At 42.1% G+C, this 26,318-nt stretch overlaps 1 protein-coding gene across 3 annotated transcripts in view; it reads right to left on the bottom strand.

Annotated features, from left to right (window-relative positions):
- HPSE2 (heparanase 2 (inactive)) overlaps positions 1 to 26,318 on the bottom strand; it is a 614,901-nt gene that overhangs the window by 4,635 nt on the left and 583,948 nt on the right. For 2 of the 3 annotated variants that reach the window (XM_059899970.1, XM_059899971.1), the window contains exons 10-11: positions 22,548 to 22,693; positions 15,487 to 15,633 (exon numbers count right to left, since the gene is read on the bottom strand). In XM_059899970.1, the coding sequence (XP_059755953.1) occupies positions 15,487 to 15,633; positions 22,548 to 22,693 (293 nt within the window). The remainder of the gene's footprint in view (positions 1 to 15,486; positions 15,634 to 22,547; positions 22,694 to 26,318) is intronic. The other variant, XM_059899972.1, reaches the window with a different exon arrangement.

Below are 26,318 nucleotides of genomic sequence, written 5' to 3'. Positions count from 1 at the left end.
GACTAACCGCCCTGGGTCCCTGCAGAGCCTGCTCTCGTGTTGCCCCCTCCGGGGAACCTTCTTTGACCCCTGGGTTAGGAGCCCCAACTCTGGACTCTCTTGTACCCAAAGCTTACATATAACCACCTCACTGAATTGTAGGGACTTACCCACTCTGCCTCTCACTGGGCTGTGAGCTTGGTGAGGAAAGGTATAGTGCCTTTCATCCCTAAATACTCAGTGCCTAACCGAGTGCCATAGAATTGGGATGGAATATTTTCTGAACAAGTGAATGGACTTTTGAGGCGCTTTCACATTATTTCTGGTATTCCTGGACTGAGTTTCTCCAGCTCTAAAGAGGCTCCCTGGAGGTTTGCTGAGTGTCTTTACAGATTTCATTAATGTACCAATTACTCTTGCTCTCAGTGGCCCTGGAGATGTTAGATAAGACCTGAATTATCGCTGATTTTCACAGTCACTCACTAGATACCTTATCCCAACTGGACACGTGGCCATTGATCATTGATAGCGTTTTTTCATCCTTAAAAAAGGTCTATATGACCACCTCTTAGCTAAGCCAACATGAGTTAATTTTGTGAGAACTTAAGTCCTCATACATCCTTATCTACAAAGTTCCGTCACTGTAACGATGGACAGTGTGCTTTACCACCTCCATTCTATTTTTCCTGCTTACATTTTAATTTTAATATTTATCCTATTACCCAGTTAAGTCATATCACACTAAATATTACAATTATCTTCCACTCCTATGCATTGAACAACTTGTAAGTTTGCAAACATAGCATGTTAATGATAAAAATCACTGATTACTGAGCACTGTCTAGGCAAAAGGCAGGATGCTGTGATTTATTCTATCACATTTAGTCCTCACAACTACCAGCTGAGGCAGGTGTTAGCATCCCTACAGATGAAGACATCAAAGTTTAGAGGGGTCTAAGAGTCACCTAAGTCACATAGCTGGTAAGTGGTAGAGCTGAGATTTGCCCTGCAGCCCCTCACCATAGTCCTATTTGGCCTCCCTTGTGACTGCTAAAAGAGCCCTGTGAGGTACATAGGCAAGTATTATTATTATTATTTTTGTAACTTCACTATTGAGATGAGGTCAGAGAGGTTAGGTGGCCTGGGCAAGGTCACATACCTAATAGGTGGCTAAGCTCTGTCTTGGATTCAGGCCTCCTGATACCTGTTTCTACTATTTCATGTTGTTCCCCAATTCCAGATGGCACTCACTAGGATCATGTTTCTTTCTTTGAAAACCTTTCTTATCATATTTTCATCACATTCTGGGACCTCCTTCCTGGCCTGTGACTTTACAAACCAAATGCTAAATGATCCAGTCTATGTTGAGCTATTTCTCTTAATTCCCTAGCTGCTGAGGGCTTTTAAATTATCCAAATATTAGGACAACTGAGTTTTTATCACCATCTGTTTTTTCAGGGTCTGAATTGCTTTGTTCCTAAACTTGTTTTCTTTGCATGCTATTTGAAATGGGATTCAGCGTCTCAATTTGGAGTCAAGCCCTCTGCTTCCCAGGTCTCTGTGGGATCCCCTTGGCTGGGTCACCCTCCTTCCCCCACCACCCGTCTACAATCTCTGGTCTTCATGGCTTATTATGGTTCTTGCTAGCCATGGATACTGAAGCAAGCTTTCAGCTGTTCTGAGGTCTCAGGGAAGCAAGTCTAGTGAGCATGCTCTTTGCCAGTCTTGAAGATGCTTTGCTGGTCTCTGGCCCGGCCCTGGCTGGACTTTTGTGGGAGCAGAGGCAAGGGAAGCCCGCATATTATCAGGAACAGCCTGGGGAGCTAGTATCTGGTTTCTGCTGGCATATTTAGGGCCTTGAATGGGACTTAGAGATAACTAGTTCTACCTCAGCCATTTTGAGAAAGTGATTTGCCTTCTGTGAGCTTGGGTTTCCCCATCTGTATGACAGACTAGATGAACCCTAAGATTCTTTCTGGCTCCTACATTTTTCAGGTTGGCTGCCAACAACCTAATAGCTAGCCTGAAGCAGAGTTTAATGCCAAATTCAGAGTGATCCTGTGCAGATAGAAATCTGATCATGACATTCACCTGTCTAAATGCTCAGTAGCTTCCTGCTGATCTTAGAACATTCTCCAAAGTCCTTACAGGACCCCGTGAGCGAGGCCATTTACCTCCATCTGCAGCCCGTAGAGGCCCCTGTAGCTGCTGCCCATTGCAGCTCCCCACCACCTCCCACCTCCTTGCGTTCTGTGTTGCGCTTTCTCCAGTCACAACCTCTCTGTTTTTGTACATGTTGTCACTCTTCTTGGAACCTTCTCCGTACTCCATCCCTGCTTCCAGCCTCCTTTGCCCTGCTAACTCCTACCTGTCCTTCAGGTCAGGTGCCTGCAAAGCACTCCCTGTCACCCAGTACTTCTCCTGTCTCTGCATTCGTCACAGCATTGGGATCGCTGACTGCTTGCCAGCCCCTCCCCTGGTCAGGAGCACCATGTGTCCGCCCTGCTCATCTTGTGCTCTCCTGTCCACTACCCCATATAGAGCAGGTGCTCAGTAAAAGAAGGATGGGATATAAATACATGGGCAGACGAACTACAATCTGGAAGGAAAAGACACCGCGGTAGGAGGACAGACTTGAGTTAGAGCCCACATCTGAGCATGACGTGTGCAGGCCTAGACATGTCACAGTTGGCTCTGGTCTGGGTTTCTGGATTGTTAAATGCGAGAGAGGGAGGGAGGGAGGGAGGGAAAGCAGGAGTGGGAACAGAAGAGAGGGAGGAAGGAGGAGAGAAGGGAGAAGGTATAATAATCTGAGTAGTGTGGGGCGGGGAGAGTATCAGCTCCCTTTGCTGCTCAGTAACCCGCACCACCTCCTGGCTTCGACTCCGGTGCCAGCGTGCTTCCCCGCGCGCCACTAGAGGGCCCCCTTGCTCTTCACAACGGTGCTGAGAGCGCGCGCGCCGGTTCCCCAGAAGCGGAGCTCCTGCCTCTGCCCCTCCAGCCTGCTCTCCGGTCCCGGCGAGGCCCGGAGACGTGCGCGGCCCTTGGCCTCCTGGAGCAACAAACCGCAGGATCACTCCAGTCCCGACAGAAACTTCGTTGCGGTGCACTCGGCACCCCCGCGCCCCCGCAATGTGGCTAATATTAAGGAACCATGCGAGGCCGGGCTGCCATTCCTGCCGGGGGTGCGGCTTCCCGGCTGGCGTGCAGGGGGCGGGCGCCGCCGCGCGACTCGGCGCCTGGCTCTCCTGCCTGGTGGGTCCCGGTGCCCCGCCCTCCCGCCAGCCGCACCTGTGTGCGCTTTACAGGCCCCCGAGGCCCAGCTGCCCCTGGAGGCCCCCTCGCTGAGTTAGGAAGCTGGTGTGTGCAGCTGCCCTGCCCTTCTCCAGCTCAGGGGCAGGCTAGAGCCGGGAGGGAGCCCGGCCGGGTTTGAGGACGGAGGGGCCTTGCTCCATTTCCCTGCTCCGGGAGAGGCTGTGCATCTGGAGAGAGGAGGTTCCTTTGAAATGGCCGTGAGTGATGCTAGCCGCTGAGGAGGGCTGCTCAGAGGTGGCCGCAGCTGGCTCGTCCCCACTTGCCCAGCTGAAGCAAAAGCTGTAGGATGCTCATGACCCTCTCAGGGGAGCTCCTACTCCTGAGGGGTCATTGGGAGGACTACTTCCTCCCAAGTGTGTCCTGAAGCTTTCTCCTATGTGTTAGGGGATTGTTCTCCTGCTAGGCTAATTGTTCTCATTTCTAAATTTTCAGTGGCACGTGGTTTAGTGCCTTCTTGCGCATGATAATAGTTCAAATTAATGCTTGTCGGGTTCCACTCAGTCAACCTCTCCAGGGGTTCTCATGTGGTTGGTTGGACACTCCAATCCCTTACTCTGCTGTTGTTAAAGAGAGGAGACGAAGTGAAAAATGGAGGTGAACGCTTCCTTTTCCCCTTACCCCTTGAAAAGCCTGCATTTTATATGAAGTTCCTGGCCACTTAGACAATTTGAGGCTGATAAGATCATTTGCCCTATGTCCTGTTCTTTGAGAGCATATTGAAATAATGAGGAGTTTCAATCTAGCTTCTGTATCACTGAACTAGGACTCCTTTATGCAAGCAGAGCTGGGGAGTTTTAGGCAAGTTGTTAGGGATGTAAGCTTTTCCTGTTTGCAGTTAGGTTTGGGGGTCATGATTTGATCTGTGTTCTATCCAAGTCTGTGTAATAATGGCTTATGCCATCATGGGATCCTACCATCTGCTTCTAGTGGTTTAAAATAACAGCACACTTGGCAAACAAGGTGAGAGCCCAGCTAAGGAACCTGCATTTACACTGATATTGTTAACTTCCAACAGATGAGGCAGTCATCTGGGGGCACTTTGGGAAGACAGTTTGATTCTGTGACCATCTCAAAGCTCCATGTCATAGGCATATCACACTCAAACCACAATAGGAACCAGCTATTAAAATCATGGAGACTTTACCATGTGGTTAACTCTGTTCCCTCCCATTGTAAAGACTTGGTGCCATGATCACCGACATCCACAAATGGTATGAAAGGGGCATTATTCACAGTCCTACTGTTCTTTGTGTTGTACAAATTCAATTATAACAGATGTAGTCCTTACCCACTATGACAGAAAACACAGAAATATGCAAATGTGTGGTCAGAGGCACTATAATTAACACATTACACAAGGGGAGAGAGAGAAAGAAAATCAAACTTCATGGCCTGGATTTCAAGGCCTTCTGCATTCTGGCACGAATGTATTTTTATGGCCTCTCCCCTCACCTCATAAAGCATCCTCTATTCCAGTCACATGAGACGATATGCTATGGCCCCAAACAAAATGGCCCTTGAACATTGGTACTTCTAAACCTTTAGTAAGCTCATTCCATTGCCTGGAATCGCCTTCCCTCCAGCATTTCCTAGATGTATGGCTCAGCCTTACAGCTCCTGCTCAATGGTCCTCAGCCCTGAGGATTTCCCAGATTCCCAGGTTAGAATTCATCTCTCCCTTCCTTACACATGCATTCTCCTACATTTACCCTCTGTGGTCGGTCTTGTCTTAAAGTATCCTGTGTGGGGAGGGACTAGGTTCCCCAGTCCTAATTGTGTGGAGCTGGAAGGGGCAGTAGAGGATCAGAGGCATTCTCTTTATTACAGGCAGTCTACAGGTGAGATCAAGAGAGTCAGGTAAAAGGGCAGGCGTGTGTGTGTACAGACAGGTTTTCCATATGTGAGGGTATGAAATAGAGTCCATTAGTCATGTCCAAAATGAGTTCCATTACTGTAAGGTCACGGCTTCCTGGCAACCTATTCAAATATGTTAAACCAAAGGGATAAATAGCTCAGTTTGATCAGATTTTGACAGTGTTCCCTATAACATCAGGTGCACTGGTGTACCCTCAAAAGGGAAAAATAAGATGTCCCGGTGGCACAGGTTCTGCTCCAGGGTCCACAGATGTCAGAGTACAAAGAGTGTGGTGACTCTGAGTTGTTCTAGAGAAGGTGAGTGGGGAGGAGGATAGGCTGTCAAGTGATTGCTGGTGTTTGGCAGCTGGTCCACAGTTTGGTGCTCCAACCCCTTGTCTGAATGAACCACATCCTGTTGTGGGTTCCCGATGCTTGGCAGCCAAAGAAATACTGATTCAAGGCCCTGGCCCTGCTATAGGGATGAGGTGGATTAGGACTTTTCAGTTCCCTGAGGCTTATGTTTGTCCATCACCTAAACCACAGCCTCTGGAGGATGTGGAGAAAGGAGAAGACAAGGACCATTTCTTCTCTGCCCACCAGAACTGCCTATGTATTCTGCTTCCCTGCCCCTCAGTTTAGAATCAACTGCCCAGAAACGTGTTAGCTTTACTCTAAAGTGCTCATTTACCAGGATTTCATCTGGGTCATCTGGAACAGAATGGAAATCTCTGCTTGCAACGAGGGTCCCCAAGTGAGTGGAGCTGGGGTGGAGACACCACAGTATTGATGGACAGCTATGCAGAGAGATTCCAGCTGCTGGGAGTGATCTGGAAGAAAATGTATTCTGAGAGCAAATGAAATCTCTCAGAAAATAACAGTGAGAATGCTGGATTCCTAAACATCTTGGTTTAAGATGTCAGGTCACTGTAAAATATAAAAGCATTTTATAGTCCTCTAATCTGCACAGAGATCTGTACATTACTAATGGAGTTAAAACAAAACAAACAGTAAAACCTTTGGGAACCGTACACATCTTTCCACTTAGTCATAGAGAACTCCCAGGGGCTCCTGGCATGTTCGCACCTTTGGCAAAATGGCTTAGTGCCTGAATGAAGAATAGAATCTGGGTGAAATCAAAGATGCAAATCAGCTGGAATCTTGTTCCAGCATTTTCTAGAGGGACAATAGTTCTCAACTTTGGCCACATATTTGAATCACCTGGGGAGCTTTAAAAAATACTGGTGTCTGGGTCCCAGCCCAGAGACTTTGATGTAATTGGTCTGGGGTGCGGCTTGGGCACTGGGGTTTTTAAAGATCCCCAGGTAATTCAAAGTGCAGCCATGGTTGATCACCAGGAGCTGATGACGGAAGAGTGGGAATATGTGGTAGGTGGGGCGGGGGTGGGGGGAACCAAATAGCTTTCTAACCATTACGTTCTGAATTTATTTTGAATAAACAGGTCTTTCCTTACTCTTTTGGAGTACCATGTAAGAGGCCACGTTTTTTAAACTAAAAAAAAGATGTGAGCTTTTCAAAGGCAAATTTTCTGTTGAATAGTGTAGAGTGAGCACTTCTGCTATTTCTGCAGAACTGCTGCATTTAATGTTTTCCCTGTAGTGAGTACTCTGGTGAGTTGGATGAGCTCCTCAATATGTACCAGGGAAGTGTGTGTGTGGCACTTTACAGCAGGAATTCAGAACCAAATCCAATGGAGCATTTGCACAGATAAAAAACTCTGTATTTCTTTAGCACTGAGAAGAAAAAGTGTGCATTTCTTGAAAGGCAAGGTCGCTAAAGTCATTTAGATTCCTCTCAAGTCTTGGGCTGTGTCACAGACACAGACAAAGAGCAGTTCAAGCTCTCTTCAGGCAGAAGGCACTAAGGGGGTTAAATATATCATTCAGTATCCTCACTATATTTTCCAGGTATGTATATAATTAGTTACTTAGATAATGCTGTATGCATTGCTTATAGCTACTATCTCTTTAGGAGCCACCCAAAACCCTCAAATGAGCACAAGAGTGAAAAGAATCCAAACTCCTCTAAGTCTTGTTGAGTAAGCGTACAATGAGTAAAAATTGGAAGGCTTATTTCTCTACACTTTTACTTCTCCTTATTTTTTCTACAGACTGACTCTGAGCCTTAAGTATAAGAATTCTTATAAATACATATAGTCATATATATTTATATTTATACTTTCACAGCATCTATTTCAGACTTTCTGAACTGGAACACTAACTTGAACTTTGCTGGTTAGAAGTACCACCTTCCTGTTCGCCTTCGACCATTTCGTAAATCTCCCCAATCCCAGGCATCTCTCTTGCCTCTCCTTGCTCCCAGCCTCTGCGGCTCCTCTGTTCCTCTGAGGGGCTCTGAGTGGCCTTTCAAAAGGCCTGCAGGTGATGTGGTTACATGTGCAACAGCAGGGCCTTTTCCTCCAGGAAAAAGAGGTCTCCATCATCTTTTTTTCTGACATTTTAAAAATGGCATCTGAAGCCCTGCAGAGGTTAACAGGTTTCCTCACACACTCTCAGCTTAAAAAGCACTATTGATGTTCCCTACCTCTTACAGAACATCAAAGCAAATTCCAAACGCATTAAAGAAATGAATATAACAAATGAAACAAAAAAGAAACTAGGAGAAAATAAAGATATGTATTTATCTGATTTCAGGAATATAAGTAGACAACCATATAAATGGAAAGAAGGAACCACAAAGCAAAAGATAGATTTAACTGTATAAAAAGGGAACACTTCTGTATGTCAAGATAATACCCTAAAAATGAAATAGTTGGAAAAATAGCAAATAAAATGCTGAGGAAAATATTTCAACACATGTGATAGGTAGCAAAGGGGAAATTGCCTTATATTAGAAAAAACTTACAAATCATTAATAAAGTGGATAACAGCCCAATAGAAAAATAAACAAAGGGGATGTAGAAAACTCACAAAAGCAATAAAATGCTAATAGATGCAAAAATTTCAACCTCACTAATACTTAAAGAATACAACTTAACATAATAATACTGTTATTCATTATGAGGTTGGAAAAGATTTTAAAATATTACTGTTGTGTTGCTGAGGTAAATTGTAAGAACAAAATGTTCACATTTCCTAGTCCTTCTCAGACCTCCACAGCTAAGCTTGTCTGAGGTAAGAAAATTGAACAGTTAATCATGTGAGATAAGTTTATATAACTCAATGGATTCCAAGGTGAACAGACAGTGAGTGATCAGGGAACCTGCTATTTGAGGAATGGCTGAAGAAGGTGAGAGTGTTTAGCTTGGAGACTAGAACTCTAAGGGAACACATATTGGAAAATTGTTACAAGGACGGTATAGATTTACTCTGCTTAATTTTTCTAAAGCAAGGATAGAAATGGGAAGAAAACACCCTTTGGCCACAAGTAAGGAGGATCTTTCCTACAATAAGACCTGTCTAGTCCTAAAGTGGGCCAACTCATGAGATGAAGAGTCTTATCAAACAGAAGCTGACGGGCTTTTTGTCAGGGATGTTATAGAAGAAACTTCTTGATCTCTAAGAGTACTTCCAAAATTTTCCTCTATAAAGTCATCTTTTAATAACTTTAGAACTTTTATAGAGTGGTTTATTTTAAGAAGAAACTAATTTAAATGATCCCAGACAAGTGAGGATAATGGAAACCTGCAGGGAGTACATCTGGTCGACCAGAGTTCAAAAACTCCAAGTACCAACTAATATCAGCAGTATAGAACTTGAACACTTAGATGTCTTGAATCTGCTGAGATATATGGAGTAATGGCCCCTTCAGTCCCAGAAGACAGGTCTTCAGGTTTTGTTTCTGAGTGAGAATTCTTGGTATAGAATTCTTAAGGTTAAGGCTTTTCCTAAAGCTCCTTTTACCAGATCTGTCCATGTCCCAAAATAAATGTGATGCTTCCCAATATCTGTGGTGGGTCAGGTGGTAGCCAGTTCAGCCCTCAGGACTTTTCATACTAGCCAAGCTCTGAATCTGGAGATGAAGTATCGTAATGTGGTCTGTTCCAACAGGGACATGAAGATATTTTTAAAGTCTTAGCACCTGGGAGTTACTTCAGTATTTTCAGAACCTATCTGTTTGGCTAACATCAAATGACACCTCTCTAAAGGCATGCAGTTAGATGCCAATGTTTTCCTTTGATATAGGATTTAATGAGGCTGAAATCAAAGCAAAAGTTATATCCCAGAGAGATGGAAAAAACAAGCAGTACACAGAGAAAGAAGAAAAAGATGTTCATTTCTTCACAGAACAGGCAATAAGATTCTTGGTTTATAGGAGGCTTGAAGTTCTTTCAGCTAAAATCATGGCAGCTGAAGGAGAGGCTCATGCAGATATGAAATTTAAACATTTAATATGAAACCTATTAGCCCCAAAGCAGAAATATTTTGCACCTCTCTCATGGCACCACCCACAGTCTGCTTCCTGTTTGTTTTTTTGCTTCTAATAATAGAGATGAACTTTTTGAGGGCAGAGAACTCAGAATCCCTTTCCCCTCCAAACATGCCTATTAAATAGCTCTTGAAGGTCAGGTGATGACGTGGCCTGGCATTAGGACAATCAAGAGACATTCTGATCTGAAACATCACATTAAACTTTATGTTCAGACTTTTTTCCTAATTTGTCTACTTGGGTTTCCCGAGTTCTTATTAATTATGGGACCACGATTCATTAAGAATTTAGCCAGATTAATTGCCACTGAAAGTTAGAGTACTGAAGAGGAAGAGTTATGTCTGGCACAAAGTAGGATCTCAATCAAGTTGATGAATGGATGAAGATACATACTCTCCAGTTTCCCTGGGAATCCTCCCATGACAGCATCTTTCCCTCTGAGGGTGGGCTCCATTAGGTTTAGGGGATCTGGCAGTGTCTGTGTGCATGGTGTCAGAATACAAAATGCTGAGATTGATTTTTAGAGACCTCAAGTTAAACCAACTTACAGGCACTCCTGGTATTTAGTAATCCTTTTGTTTGAGAAGAGCATAGAAGAAACAGAAGGGAATTCCCTGATTTTGCTGAGAAAAAAAATGGTTTTCCCTAAAATTCTGTGATTGGGAAATGGAATCTTAGAAGCAGCTCAAAGAAGAACTTTTACAGAGGATCTGAAATTAGGACTTGTGAAGAAAAGTTAATGGAAAAGGGATGAGTTAGCCTAAAGGAGAGAAAACTGGTGGGTCACCTAATACTTTTCAAATATATTCATAATGTATCATGAATACATAATACATTGTATTCTTAAGCCTAAGATGAAATGAACTCAGACAGTATCATGACAGAGCTCGGCTATACATAACGTATATTTTTCAATATCATTATAATTTTACATTACTGGACTCTTAGGGTAGCACAGTGTTGAAGAAAGTGCAGTGGACTCGGGGTCAGGAGAACTGGATGCTAGGTACTTTCTAGCTCTGTCACTTAATAGTTGTGTGACTCTTGAATGAGTCACTTAGTGCCCTAAAATTCAGTTTCTTCAACTCTAAAATGCTTCATGGTGCTGTTTATTATATATAAAGTCCCAGCCACAGGCACGGTCGGCCCCAGCGTTCCTATAAAATTAAATGTTCAGACAGGATTGAAACTGTGGGCACTCCTTCCCTAGAGGTCTTTAGATATAGAGCATCTTCTGGTCCAGATGTCCTAGCCACAGACTGTCTGAGGGCAGGGGAGTGAACCAGACCTCCTCAAAGCATTATTCCACCCCAGGATGCATCAGTGCATCAGAATAGAAGAGCCAGTGTGATGAAAGTTGTTTCCTTCTTTTCCAATTTTTGGATCGTTTCCCCTCCAAATGGAATTGAATATGACACATAGGGAAGAATGCTGGGATCTGATGAGACACCTGCTTCTGGTTTGACTTTCCCCTACAAAGTGAGTCTTCCTGTTTTTTGATGTAAATTGCCTTGTTTGACCCAACTTTATGTTGCTTCTCTGTTTGCTGAAAGACATTGGAGATATTTATGTCTTGGGTAGAGATGATTCCCTAAAGGACAATGTTCATTGATTTGTCATCACGTGAGGCATTGGGCAGATTCTCTCGTAGACGGTAGAGCTGCCCCAAAGGTGCTCTTAGACTTACCTAGAAGGGGAAATATTACTGTCTTAGGTGTGAATGGTTAGTGTTTCCCCCAGAAAGGTGAGAAAGCAGTGAAAATGACAGGGGAGGGACCTACAGCTGGAGATTTTTTGGAAGAGAACTAGCCTGGTATAACTACCACTTTCTCTTGTAGCACCAGTTTCTTTGTGTGGCTTTTTGGTGGCTTGAAGAAGCTACTTTTCTGGTGACCATAGAGACAATAGGCTCCAAAAGTGAAGTGGGTGTGGGGGGAGGGAAATGGAAGAGAATAATAGAATTTCAGAGTTTGATGGGAAGCAGTAATCTTTCACCTCAACCTCCCACTGAGTAAGGAATCTTAGAGCACCTCTGAGGTGGCCATGGCCACTCATTCCTTGATTAATAGTCTACCTCCTGAGAAAGCCTGTCCTGTCCTCAGTTAAGCCAGGCATGCCTTTGGAAAATGAGCTCGTTTTGTGGTGGAATCTTTCTCTTTTAAATTGTAGTCCCGGTTTCTGACATTTTAGAGGATCCTGGGCCAAATCTGTTTTCTTTCACTTAGCAGCCCTTTGAATATCTGAAGAAAGTCCTGACAACTTACCTTATTTTTCTTGTCTAAATTAAATCTCCCCATTTTCTTCAGCCATCTTTGAAGAATATATATTCCAGACACAGAATACCCTTCTCTGGTACACACTGCAGTTTTCTAAAAGTTTCCCTTCTTCTGTCCCATAGGGTATAGGGCACCCACCTTCTGTCTGGTTCCCAGAGTGAGAACTATCTCTTACATAAAGAGTTGACACTTGAGTGGTGGGTCTTATGACTGGTTCACTCACTGATATCAGAAACAGGAACCTTCACTGTGGACCTGGATGTCTGGACTATGCCTGATGAGTGGCCTCAAAGGTGCTTCCTGTACAATACCTAACATCCCTGAGCCCCAAGTTCACGTGCAGCTACCCTTTCAGAGATCTGAACTACTTCCAACCCTGATGGCAATTCTAAGAGAAAGAGAATTACCCCATGTTCTCTACCCATCAAAAATTTTGCTGGTATCTCCCTAATCTTAAAACCCCAGGCCAAAAGGCCCACCTGGTGGCTTGAATGGCACACTGATCTGCTTTATAGCCTCTTCCTGGTTCCTAAAGACAGAAGCAGTTACAGGTTCCCAGAGCTTTCCATCCTCTTCTGAACTGACATGGCTTCAGGCTACAGCAAGGAATTAGCAGGCACAGAACACAGAATCTGGCCCCAGAGGTTTATAAAAGAGAGAAGGAGACACCAAAGGCTGAAATCACTTCCTAGCACTTCCTTTCATCCTTTCCTGCAGATTCTGCTGCACCAAAACCACACTCTTCCTGTGAGACCCCCATCCCAGAACCATGGAGGGCTCCTGCTCTTACTGGCAGTTACTGAGCGGGAGAGTGGGATGTGCCACTGAGCACGTGCACGGCAGCCCCTGTGCGGCAGCTTACGGTCAGAGACGGCTCAGCACGTTCTCTCTAGAACGAGAGAGGTGTGGAATCAGCAGTAGTTCACAGGAAGAGGAGCAGGCTTGGAGAAGTGAGTGAAGGGCCCAGAGTTCCACAGTGAAGTACTGGCAGGAATAGGGCTGGAATCCAGTTCTGTTGACTTCTAATCCAAAACTCTCTTTAATACAATATATGTAAAATCATATGTGTGTGTCTGTATTTATACTTCTATATGTATGTGTATGCATGGATGTGTGAAATTTTCATTTGTAGAAGGCTTCATTTCACCCATATGCTCTAATTTGATTCTCACAATAACCCCACTTGACAGGTAAGGGAGCTGAGGTCACACAGGTAAATGGTAGCAGCTGGATTCATATCCAGGCTTCCGGGTTCCAGCTCCCTCCTCTTCTAATTGCATCACATTGCTATATGATTTCAGTGGGTGTTACCAAATTCCTCTTCAGGACCCCTGTGGAATGAAATTCTCTTTTTCCCTGTCCTTCTCTGATGTTGTCAACAAAGCCAGAACATAGCTCCTCACCAAGATGGTGACAAGGTTAGATGCATGAGAGCATAATTGGAAATGCAGCATATCGGTAAGCCAGTGAGAGTCACTTCAGTCACTCTAAAGAACACGTATAAGCAGGACAGGGGCCAAGGTGTGGCCAGGTTCAAATATCAGAGCTGTGATCCTGGAGGCAGGGACATAGAGTTGGGTAAATAGGGTTAGAGGCCTGTGCCCTTGGTTGATGGAGAAACAAGCTCATAAAATGGTGCCACCCTGGACCATCATTTCCTCACATTTCATGGTTTTGCATTTATGCAGTTCTTATGTCTTCTTATCATAATCTTAACAAATGTCTTATCCACACATTATCTTAAAAGTCTGAGAAGATGCCACTTTTGAAGAACATTCTTAGAGCAGTTGTTCCCCTCTTCATCCCCAACCAGCTAGAGTTCTGAGTTGAGGAAAAGGAAGGCAATGGGCATTTACTGAGCATTTACTATGTGTCAGGAACTTTACGTAGATGACTTCATTTACTTCTCTTCACAGGAGAAGTTTTACAGTTGAAGAAACTGAGGCTCATAGAGATGATGTAACTTGCCTCAGGACACAGCCAGCAAGTGGTAGAGCTGGGACTGACACCTCAGCCTGTTAGACTAAGGCATTTGGTCGGTTCCTGCCACGTGGCACACGTGGTCTTCCTGACGTTGGGCAGGCTCAGCTCCTAATATCTTGGGCTCTAGAGGACCCTGAGCTGTCACAGTCACTGCTGAGGAGTCAGTCCCTTTGCCAGACGTGACTTTGGGAGTCATTACTGAATGGCAGTGGGAGACTTAAACATACGGGCCTCAGAAGATCAGACCAGGATGAGAATTTTAGAGCCGGAAGGGACCTTACCAAATATATAGCAACTCTTGAATTTTGCAGATGAGGAAACTGAGGCCTAGGGGTTAGGATTAAAGGATTTGCCCAGGTTATTTAGTGAACCAGAACCGAGTCTCCTGCCTAGAATGAAGACCAGGAACTCAGCACACCAGTCATGAACTACTGGGAAATGGAGAGAGGGGATAAAATGCTCACGGGAGTTCTGCTGGGATAGATAGGATTGAGGGGAAAGAAAAGTGGGAGCAATGTACTTATAGCCAGAAAAAAGAGCCAGTATGTGAAACAAGACTGAATACAGATCTAGCGTGGGCTAAAGAGGCTCACTAAGTGACTTCCCAGATTGTGTTTTGTTCCCATTGCATACAGTTGGAAACCAAATGCAAGCCACCAAGGTTGCAGTGAAACAGCAAACAATTATAGCGCAAATAGTTGTGGGCAGCTGTGGGAACACAAGCCACCTGCTCCAAGTTTATAGCTTTGTTAAACTTGGTAAACATTAAAAATGGAATGGGAGCGCTCCCAGTTTGTACAGCATCCCATACCCTTCCTGGGAGGTCTTCCTCCAGGATGGGGTGGCTGAGAGCTGCTTTCTGTGTTGCCAAGTCTCTAGAAGAGACTGAGGGAGGTAGAGTATCACAGAATCATACACTTACAGAGTTTGAAGAGACTACAGAGCCCCCAGAATATAATTTCTCTCCTAATATTCAGATAAGGAAACTGAGTTCCAGAGAGGTGATGTGCCCAAAGCTATAAAGTTAGGGGCAGAACTGACTCTTTTTTTATTCTTACAGTGATTTTATTTTATTTATTTCTCCAGGGTTTTATTTACATTTATTTTTTATTAAATTAAAAATTAATCCAAATTAACCCCAAATTAAATATTTTAATTAAATCCAAATTTTTAATTCATTAGAACTGACTCCTGATCTCTGAACTTCTGATCCTTTGTCCAGCGCTCCTTCCTTTAAGCCCCACAAGGTTTGTAGATGGAGACAAACAGGGAGTTACAGCATTACAGAATGTTACAGCTGGAATGGATGTGGTTCTTAACTACCACTGTTTTTGGTTGTCACATGACTGGGGGGCTATTAGCATTTAATGGGTAGGGACCAAGGATGCTAAATAGCTTAAACTGTGATCATCCTGCATAATGAAGAATCCTGTGGTCCAGAATCCAAGAGTGCCCTTGTTGAGATATATTTTGTCCATCGTTTGACTTCATGGTTGGGGACTCTAAGCCTAGAGACAGGGAGGGGCTTGACCAGGGTCCTAAAGGGAGTAAGCAGTCCCTGAGTGAATTAGCAGCAGCCTTGGTGCCCTCAGCAAAGCGGCACTCCAGCTCCCTCCACACCCAGCTCCTGCTGCACTCGCTCCTAAGCTATTTCCGGCTCGGCACTTACTTGGACTTCAGGCCCTCCTGTCCATAGGGCTGCAGTAGGTACTGGTGCACAAGCTTGTCCCTGAGAGTCCCAGCCAACTTAATTTTCTTTCTTGATCGGTGCAAGTTGATGATAAAAAGTGTAATGGACCCTCGAACATAGTTGTGGCTGATATCCAGAGAGAGAGAGAGAGAGGGAAAGATGGAAACACAGTGGTCTGTTAGATGCTTCTAGATCATTTATAGGCTTCACGAAATAGGACTACCCCAGGAAAGGGCACTTATTTTATGGTTCTTGGCCATCCTAGCCCTTCAAAGACAGGAAGGCCTTGTTACTGTGGTGTCCTGCAAAGAAGATACCCACTTCCCAGCACACCCCTTTTGTTTTTGTTTAAATGTATTGCAATAATTTTAGAAAACAAAATATCTTTTTCTGAATATGGAAGTAAAATATGCTGATTGGAAAAAAAAAAGGAAAAATATAGAGAAACACAAAGAAGAAAAAGAAAAATCCCCCATAATCCAAGTGTCTTAAGATATGATACCATTTTGGTAGACACCCTTCCAGTATTTTTTAGTTTATTAATTCAACAAATATTTACTGAGTTCTTTGACACATACATATATATTTCTCAGTTTTTACATAATTGGGATCACATTGTTCACCAGTTTTTTTAGTTTGTGAACATCTTAAACCTGCTGCCATGTTATTGTTATTATATATTCTTCACTTATAAAAGAATATTAAGTTCTTCAATCATAGAAATTTATTTAACTAGGCTCCTCCTTTGGGGACTTATGTTGTTTTTAATTTTTTGCCATTATAAATTATGTGATGCAGGACTTCATTTATATAAACTTTTTGCACTTCATGATTATTTCTGATGGATAAAGTGCTGGAAGTTGGAAACACTAGGTCAAAGGGAATGCAGTGTATGATTCCTCACCAGATCTTCTGGTTCATACCCAGTTGGTGCCACTCTCTGTGGGAAGATTTTTTTGTCCCTGCTCTGTTGAACACTGGAGTGATCACACGATTGGCTTTGGTCAATGCAGGATGGGTGGACGTGTTAAAAACCTCTGGGGCAGAGGCTTTAGTAAGCAGCCCATATTTTGCCATGTCTCTTTTCCCTCTGCCAGAAGACTGACAATGTTCTTGACAGAGGCTGCTCTATTGATCTGCATCCTGGGATGAGGACGATGTGGAGCAGAGCTACAGCTGAGCCATGACAGACAAGTAGTGAAAGAGAAATACATTTTCTTATTGAAAGCCATGGAGATTTGGAGGTCCTTCGTTATCAGAGCATAACCTCATCTATCCTGACTAATATACACATTTTGATAATATTGATGTTATCTAGAAAGCTTGTATCAGTTTGCTCTGATCACCTATGTATGAGAGCACCCATATCCTCATACCCCTAAGAACATTGGATATTAACCTTTTACAATATCTTTCTCAACCTGAGAGGTGATAATGGGATTTTAATGTCGTATTAATTTGTATTTTTAAAAAATTCACACTGAGGCACAGTATTTTTTTTCATTTGCCTCTTTGCCATTTCATTTCTTCTTTTGTAAACTGACTGTTCATGCCCTTTGCCCATTTTTCTATTGATGTATAAAAACTATTTACTTAAGATAGTGATCCTTTGTTTGCATGTATACTGCAAAATTTTTCCCAGTTTTCTTTGACTGATTCAGTTTGTTTGCATTGTATTCTGATGTATAAAAGTTCAAAACTTCTAGGCAGTCAAATTTATTGACCTTTTTGATTTCTACTTTTGCTGCTTTACCTACCCCATGATTATATAACTATTCACTGTTTTGGAATCCTTTTAAACCAGCACAGGACGTTCAGGAGCCTGAGAGAACTACATGCCTACATGCAAGAGCCTTTTAGCATGTATCAACAAGACTATAATGATTTCCTTCTCTCCTGTAGGAAAAAAGACTTTGTTTCTAAGGGGTCCCTTAGGGCCCCATCTGGATGGGTTAACGAGAGGAAACAGAAAAAATGGCCCCGTCCTGCTTTCAAAGGAGAAGTTCAGAGCAACTCTAAGTCAACTGTGCTCACAGGAAAATATCATTCTCTGCAGAAACAGCACACCTCAGCCTCTGAGTCACTCATCTATGCCTCTAAATGTGCTAATTAAGAGTTGAGTGACCAAGGGCCAGTCATTGTGATCACTTGGATTAAAAAAAAATACAGAATACAGTTTCCAGGTCTCATTTAATCCATTTGTGATTGGGGTCTGGGAATCGATATTAAAAAAAAATCTTTCCAGGATATTTGGCAGATGAGTTTGGTTTGGGAACCACTTGCCTAGAGCAATCCATTAAGGTTATGAGAAGAATTCCCAGAGTATACCCTTTCGGCTGTGTGTCCAATGAGTTTTCTTGCATCTGTAGGAGGGTACATTATTGCATTCAAGGTTTTTTGGATACCTGAATTGATATTCTGATAAATTATTAAATGACTCTTCTATTTGGTCCCTCCTCCTCTGGTCCTTCTTCTCAATCCCCTGAAGCATGTGAACTAGCTTTTGGAGCCAATGAGTTAGGTCAGAAGAGAATGCCAATTTATTTGCGCAGACTTGTGTCATCAGAGATCTGAAGAAAGATGCTGCTAGCCGATGTTAGCATTTACCAACATTAAAGAACACCAACTATATTCCATAGGTGGGCTTTAAGCTTAGCTTAGCTGTGTGCAAAACTGAGGAAGACATCATTAACTACAGGCACTGCAGGCTTCAGCGTGTGAGCAAAAGCAGGCATGCGTGAGTACCAATTTTCACACACTGTGGTAAAGCCTTCTGCTAACTCCCATCAAACAACCTTCTCAAAGGCTAGCAGCAGAGGCGGACAGAGCTGCGTGTTTGCATTTAGGAGTTTCTCCTCTGCAGAGCTGGGGCAGAATGAGCCCTTAGAGATTGCAGAGGAGAAGGGAGGGATGTGGGGAAGTGGTGGGTGGGAGGGAGACCTGAAATCACACCATTGATTCAGGGAAAGCTATCTTTTCAAGCTGCTTGGCGGTGGTCTGATTTCCATTTACACAGTTCCACTGGGGGAGACAAGCCAGTACTGAAAGCCAGCCCAGACACCAAACTTGCAGAGGCTCTCACAGAGCTCACGGAGCCTCCTCAGGTAGGAACTGGCATTGAAGACCCCCTCGGCCACCCCTTTCCCTGCTTGGCTGATGGGCAAGGACATTAAGCAGAGGCCTTTGGCTGTGAAGACACATCCTTGGCTGGGGAATGGAGCACCAACCTGAAAGTACTATGTTGAGAATCCAGATTCCTGAAGAATGTACATTCTCTGCCGACAGAAAAATAATCTTGGAGGACTATCTGTTCCCTAAGGAAATGGGGTCTTACTGAAGGTGTGGACTGGAGGCAAGTGCCGACCTTCTGATGTCATCAAGTCCAGGGGGCTTTTGCTTCTCGTAGTTAATGCCCCTTCTGTCTGGTAGAACATCTGTCTTGTTCCATGTCTCCCTCATGGTGAGACTTTGTCACCAGCAGAGAATGCATGTATCTGGAGTTCATCTTTCTGCTGTTCTTTTGCTGCCTGCCATCCCTGTGTTGCCATGTGGGAGGGGGAGGAAGTGAGTCAGGAGCGGGGACGGGGACTGGAGTATCTTGGATAGAAGAGGCGAGGGTGTCCTATGGGGAGGGGCATCTTGACTTACAGATGAAAAACACTCCCTGTTCTAGAAGTGTCTCTGGTGAAGCTGGGAGACTAGGAAAGGGAAGGGAGGGTGATGCTTTGAAATCCGTGGCCATTTCCAGTGAAAGTCTATGTGTTTGGAAACTGTGTTGGTCCATTGTCTCCAAATCTAATTCAAAGTTCTTGGGTTCGGTAAGTCAGGCTATGTTTTGCCAAACATCTTTTTCCCTAATTTCAAAGCCCCTGTGTATTTTAAGGGAAATTTAATCCACATGTTTCTGATTCATTTACACTTAACTCATCAAAATATTGTTTTGTAAGAGCTATTTGATGTCCAAGAAGCCTCAGGAACCTTTTTATGAGTCTTTAAAAAAACTTCTTCTGAGAAACAGCAAGTTGTGCTTTGCCAATAATAAACGAACTTGAACCCCAAAAGGCTCAATTTTGCTTCAGTATCCACCAGGCTCCAGTTGGTTCTGAACTTGGCTAAGGACCTCAGCTCCTCCCAGAAACATACATTGTGTTAGCAGAATGGTTTAGAAAAAGGTTTCCTAGTCAAAACTTACTCGTTCTCTGAATAAGAAGACTTAGGGTGAGAACTGCTATGCTGCCAGTGTCCTAATTTGTTGGCTCTAGAACAGAAAGCAGAAAAGCACCTGCTAGTGTTGGTATGAGTATCTACCTTTTATCCTAAATCAGTCATAAAAGACAATGCTCTACTAGGTCAGAAATGACCCACAGTGTAAGAGATGCCATGAGAGGGAGTGCGATATTCAAGTAGAGGTTCATGACTGTCAGGGAGATTGTAAAGGGCATTTCTGTGTTATATAGGACACCAGGCCAAAGATCTCTAAGGGTTCTTTCCAAATGTAAAAATCTTTACATTATTAATGTTGCTACTTGCCTATACGTGTGATACCATAGAACCTTTGGAATTTAATACGATAATACAAATGTGAATATCTGGCAAGATGCTTGGCACGTAGCAAGTGTTCAATACAGACTGGAGTGCAGGAGTTATTTTAAAAGAACCCTTCTTTGGTTTATTCTACTGGTAAACTTATACTTTTTCACCCAGTTCCCTGTTCTGACCAAGGATATATATTTTCAGAGTATTGGTCAAGACTGGACAGCGTGAAGCTAATATGACCACTCTGGGACATTTCTGTGACCTTGGCCTCTTAGGCCACAAATAAACTAAGTGAACCAGGAGTGCTCCCTCGTGACTGTTGTGGAGGATGAGGGGGCACAGACAGGGCACGTGGCTTCCCACAGAGAAGGAGCAGAGACACTTCTATCTTTGTGCCCACCTATCTAAGGCACCGGACACCCACTGACATGGAGAAGATCTGCAAACTCAGCCAGCTCAGCGTATCCACTGTGGGCTTTCTTCTCTAATAGGAACAAAAAGACCTTCACTCCAGTAACCACTAAGGTCATCTGTGGAATAGATTAGTAAAATCATTTCTTTCTTTTATGTAACAGGGAGAAAGAGGGATGGAACTGACAGAAGCACAGTGGCACCGTTTCCCCAGAGAGGTTCTGGAGTGACTTCCCATAGAAAGCAGAGGAGACCTGGTGATGGAGAGAGAATATTGAATGCAATGAATGATTTGATACTAGTGAATGGCAGAATTCTTAACCATTCCACTACACCCCTTCCTTCTGGCCAGTGTGGTAACAGCAAAGGGAAAGAGAGCTAGAACTGTAAATCATCAGTGATGTCTTGATGCCCTATTCCTGCATTCATTCACTCGCCCATTCATCAAACATTCACTGAGACCTTCCTCAGGCCAGTCACTCTATTGGACACCAAGAATACAAAAATGCATGAGGCACTGGCCCTGAGGGCATGGTATATTCAGAATATTAGTGACAACTTCCCACAAGAATGTCAAAGAACGTCAGGATGAACACTGGGATGAAACAATGTGAGGAGACCTCTGTGAAGACCCTCAAATTCTGCTAAGCCCATGGCTTGGCTACTGACATTTTCCCCTGTGTCCTCAGACCTGTAGTATAAAGGGCACATACTGATGTGCTTCCCAAAAGAGACAAAAGGTGCCAAGAGTAATTTTTCTCTCTTGAAGCTGGGGGTCCACCTTTTGGGTGGTTACCTCAAGGCCAGGGTGGAGACAAGGAATACAATGTTTCCTTGTGTGGTGATCAGATAACTCCAGCCAAGGCCATAAAGCAGTCACTCTCTGTCAGGTATTGGATTGAGCTTCCTGTTGAGCAAAAGGGACGTTGAAAGCCTCTGGCCTCTGCCCAAACCAGCCTCCGCTCATCCACAATAGGCACTTGTATCTACAGACAAGACAACTGGTCCCTGACCCCGCTATGCTCAGAGTGATTCTTTGAAAAATCTTATCATGATAAATTAACTGGCTTGGCTCCTCTGTCATCAAGGAAGGGGAAGGAGCGTCTGTTGTAACCTGACCACTGGAGCTCTTTGTGCCTCCACTACCCGTGATCAGCTCCTGACAGGCTCACAGGAATGAAGATCTGGCTGGAGGCACTTGCTTCCTTCTCCCTCACTCCCACTCCACACAAGGTTTCTCTGCAGGAAGAGAAAAGTTCTTACTTCCAGAGCTGCCTACTCTGTTCCTTAAATAGAAAGTGATGTAAGAAAGTCATATTTGGTCTGATGGGTTTTGCTTTAGGCTCAGTTTTAAGTTTTTACCTTATGAACCTCACGTTTTAAAATATTTTATCTGCCAAACTTTATTTATTTACTAATTATTTTTCCTATTTTTTAAAAGACAACTCTGACAACCAGAGCTTCAGATGAAAAAGAGGATAATCATACCTGTTACCGTGCTGATTGTTTAAAGTCCGGCCCCCTAAAAAAAGGAAGCCTAGATTTTATTTAACCTTTAAAATAGCTGAAAAGGTTTTCCAAATACTGAAATAGCTCTAAAGCTGGCCTGACTACTTTTGGGCACTCTCAGCTTGGGATGCGCTGGTATATGGTTAGGTTTCTAGTGGTATAGCTCTCGAAAATGCATCTTAGAGATGTAGACTTATTTCCTCAAGCTCGCCTGGTGTATCTTAGGAACAGATTTTATATCTCTAGCCTTGGTTCAGGCATAGGCATACAAATAAGCCTCCTGGACATTACATCAACTGGCTGAGAGAAAATGCTCAGTAAAAATTTGTTGGATGAAGAAGTAAATGAACAAATGGCATGTATTTTTATGAACATTTTATGAATAAATCCTCTAAGTGTGAGAAAGGGGGTTTACTTGGAGAAAAAGCTGTTTATCAGAAATCATTTGAAACCTGCGAAGAGCAGGTAAAGTGAATCCAGAAGTGGTTTTCAATAAGTCTTGAAGGGGTCCCATGTATGAAATTCTCAAAGGGGCCTGAAGCTCCCCAGGGGTGGCTTTCTGTGCCCTCTCTCTGCAGACTTACTTGTGGTGGTTTGTGCAGTGAGCATAAATCCTTAGTTTGTCCCGGATCACTCGGCCTGGCCGTGGCTTCCGCTGGAGCCCAGCCACATGCACAGCCAAGACTTTGGGGCCAATCAGGCGCTTGTAAAGGAGAGAGAGCCAGTAGTCCTGAGGAGAATAGAGAGGCAGAGAGTCAGAGATAGACACACATTCGGGTGTTCTGAGTAAACATACAAACACGCAGGCCAGAATCCACTTCTTACCAGGAGTATGGTGAATCAGGACCAGCGAGGCCCTAACCCTGTAAGTATGGTCACCCCAATGAAGCGCTCATCTTCGGTTCATAATGAAGTGGGCATTATCTAAAGTGGCCTTTGCAACTGGCCAAATGAGGAAATGTCAGTGGGGTGAACCCCGAGTGGCATACAAAGCAAATGAATCAGTTTTTCACATATAAAAGACCAACCAGCTGGGCCTTGAATTTTCAACTTTCTTTTCCTATGACTTTACTTTCATACTGGTTTATGACTTCTGTTTCGTTATAGAATGGAAGATTTCCAATCTTTAGGATTGCCACCAATGTGAGAATCCAACATATCATCCTCCAAATATTGTCACTCTTAATGTGGTGGGAGGAGGATGAAGTTCCTCCAGACAGGAGACCAGAGTCCTGATTCCAGAGGCGAAAATACAAACAGAAGAATGTCTGCAAACCATGGTGCTAATTCTTGGTCATCCTCAATAATTCTAAACTAAAAACAATGTGGTGCTTTTAAACATTCCAGTGTCCATTTGTAACTGATTAATAAATACTCAATCTGTAATCCACACAGGTGTTTGAACTTACAAATGCCTATTTACCACCACCTTAATTTCTACTGTATTTGCTATTATCATGTTTTATTTTTATATTGGATACAAAACATATTTTGTATTTGCTCTTAAATCCTATTATGGGGTAATGACTTCAGTGTTTATAACTCACCATGTAAATAGGGCCTCCTAATTTGTTTAGGAGCTTCCCCCCTCCCCCCATTTCTGGAATTCAGTGAACATACTCTCCAGTGCAGGCATGCTATTCAAGATCTTAAAGACATCAATCATGTCTTCTCAGCCTTCATCTTTTAATAATCTTTTTTTTTTTTTTTTTCCCTTTTGTGGTCATCTATAACATCAGCTGCTTAAAAATGTCTGGTGAATTGAATAAATCAGAACAAAGTCCCAGAGCTCATTTGTCGCCAGAATAGCTCCAAATCTGCTCTGAGCACTAAGCCTTGCCCATTTACCTTAATTAACTTTAAGTGGACTTAGGATGGCTGTTAAATATGGTTTCCTTATATTTAAAATGGCAAATATTTCATTATTGTCAATCATATAGATAAAAAAAAATTCATTGCTCTTACTTGACTACAATTTCTGTCTTTGATTTGAAGTAATCTTTGTGAAGAGATTATCACAGTCACAGTATTTGCAATGGGATGTCCACCTTTTTCTCATTGATTTGTAACATATCTTTTAATATTAGTGGTAAGAATCCTTTGGAATATTTATGAAACAAATATTCTGTCCAAATTTGTAGTTTGCTTTTTATCACTTTTAATGATTTTTTTGACATGAAGAATTTCAAAAATTTTTATAGAAAAATATATCAATCTTTTTCTTTTGATTTCTTCCTTTTCTTTTATTCTTAGAAAGTCCTTCCTCACACAAGGGTAAGATCAATCTTCACTGATATTTTTTCTAGTTCTTTTTATATTATCATTTAAAAATTTAAACTTCTAATTCACTGAAAAATATTTTGGTGTATGGTACTAACTTTACTATTGTCTAAATTATCTACTAGTTGTTGTAGCATCATATAGTGAATAACCTATCCCTAAACACATCTTTATCACAAACTAAAATTTATACATATGAAATATAAATGTTTATATTATATAATATTATACATTATCATGTCTGTCATTATCTAATATATAATATACTGTATATACTATATTGTATTATAATGTATATTGTATATATTATACAATATATGATATGGTATAATGTGTATATATATTATAATACATATATACTATATATACATATACAGATATATAATACATACACACATATATACAATATAATATACATTGTGATATATAATATAAATGATATATAATATTATATAACATATATATGTGTATTATATAACATATATTTAAAATCATGTTATATGTAACATATATAAATATATGCATATGTCATATATAATAGTTTATGATATGTATATCATGATACATATACTGATAAGAAATGTTATATATAATTCTGTGTCTGGATTTTCTATTCTCTTCCACTGAACTCTCTATTTTTAAAAAATCAGTTTCACATCATTTTCATTATTATAGTTAGCATTTAATATCTAGAGATTCAAGTTCATTTCATTATAATTCTCCTTTCTTTGTTCAGATGTTCCTTAATTAGTCATATTCATTTATTTTTCCAAATAAATTCTGAAATTATTTTTTTGCAGCAGTTGTTGCAGAGAAGTTTGAAGCTCGCATGAATTCTTTTCTATGTTTGGTTAGCCTGTTTGTTTTCTATCTTTTGTGTCCTGCGAGGATGCTTATAGGAGTCATGTTTTATCCTTGATATTTGAATTTTTACAAGGACTGTGTCAATTTGAGTTTCTGCATTAATTTGCCTGTATTTGGGGACTACTTTTAATCAGAAAGACTAAGCCCTTCCTTCAACCCGTGAGAATTTTCTTTAAATATAGCTTCAAGTTCTTATGTATATGTTTTCCATATACAGGAGAATATATGTAACTTAATGACAGTTCTGAAGCATATGAAAACCCACCATCCATCTTAAAAGCTACCATAATACCCACACTGTTGCATTTAGTTATGTGAGTCTTCCTTTTCTCATTTTTATGTTTTTCATTCCCTTCCTTCATAGTTTAGTTTTATCCATATATATATATTTGCTCCTAAGCAATATATTATTTAATTTGTTAGCTTTATAAAAGTGGTATCACGCTGTATGTAGTTTTCTTTGACTTACCTTTTTCACTTAACATTATGCTTCAACGATTCATCCAGGTAGTTGCGTGTACTTACAGTTTATTCATTTTCAATATTGTATGATACTCCATTGTGTAAAAATACTACAATTTATTTATCCATTATTCGCTGATAGATATTTGAGTTGTGTCCAGATTTTTGCTATTATGAACAATGTGTCTTTGAACATTCTTGTTCCTGTTTCCTAAGACCCAGGTGAAGAAATCTGGAGAAGCATTACTCCAATTGTGATTGGAAACCAGCAGTGCCTCATCACCTGGTGCTTCTTAGGAATGCAAATTCACGGACTTTATCCTAGATGTACTGAATCAGAATCTCCAGGGGTGAGGCCCCCAAATTGTGTGGCTCTCTAGGTGATTCGGCTGCTTGTCAAAGTTAGAGAAGCACGGTTCTATAGTACAAACTGTAGTACTGGAATTGCTGGGTTACACGCAGGTATAAAAATATTCAGGTTTACAGGATAATGCCAAACTGTTTTCCAAAGTGATTCCAATTATTCCAACTTACACTTCCTCCAGCAGTGTCTGTATGAGTTCCCTGTGATCCACATCCTTGCTAACACCTGTTATTTTCAGACTTCTTAATTTTTGCCAATCTAGTGGGCATAAAATATCTATTTCTTTTTGTGTTGTTTAAGAAGTCCTTCCTCATGTCTAGTTCATAAAGATATTTTATGCTTTCTTTTAAAACTTTTAGAGTTTTTTCTTTCATAGTTAAGTCTT

This window comes from Balaenoptera ricei, chromosome 16 (genome assembly GCF_028023285.1).
Source record: "Balaenoptera ricei isolate mBalRic1 chromosome 16, mBalRic1.hap2, whole genome shotgun sequence".
In the NCBI taxonomy this organism is placed as follows: Eukaryota; Metazoa; Chordata; class Mammalia; order Artiodactyla; family Balaenopteridae; genus Balaenoptera; species Balaenoptera ricei.
Note: the sequence above shows the minus strand (reverse complement) of the source record. Positions and strands in the feature narration are given on the sequence as shown.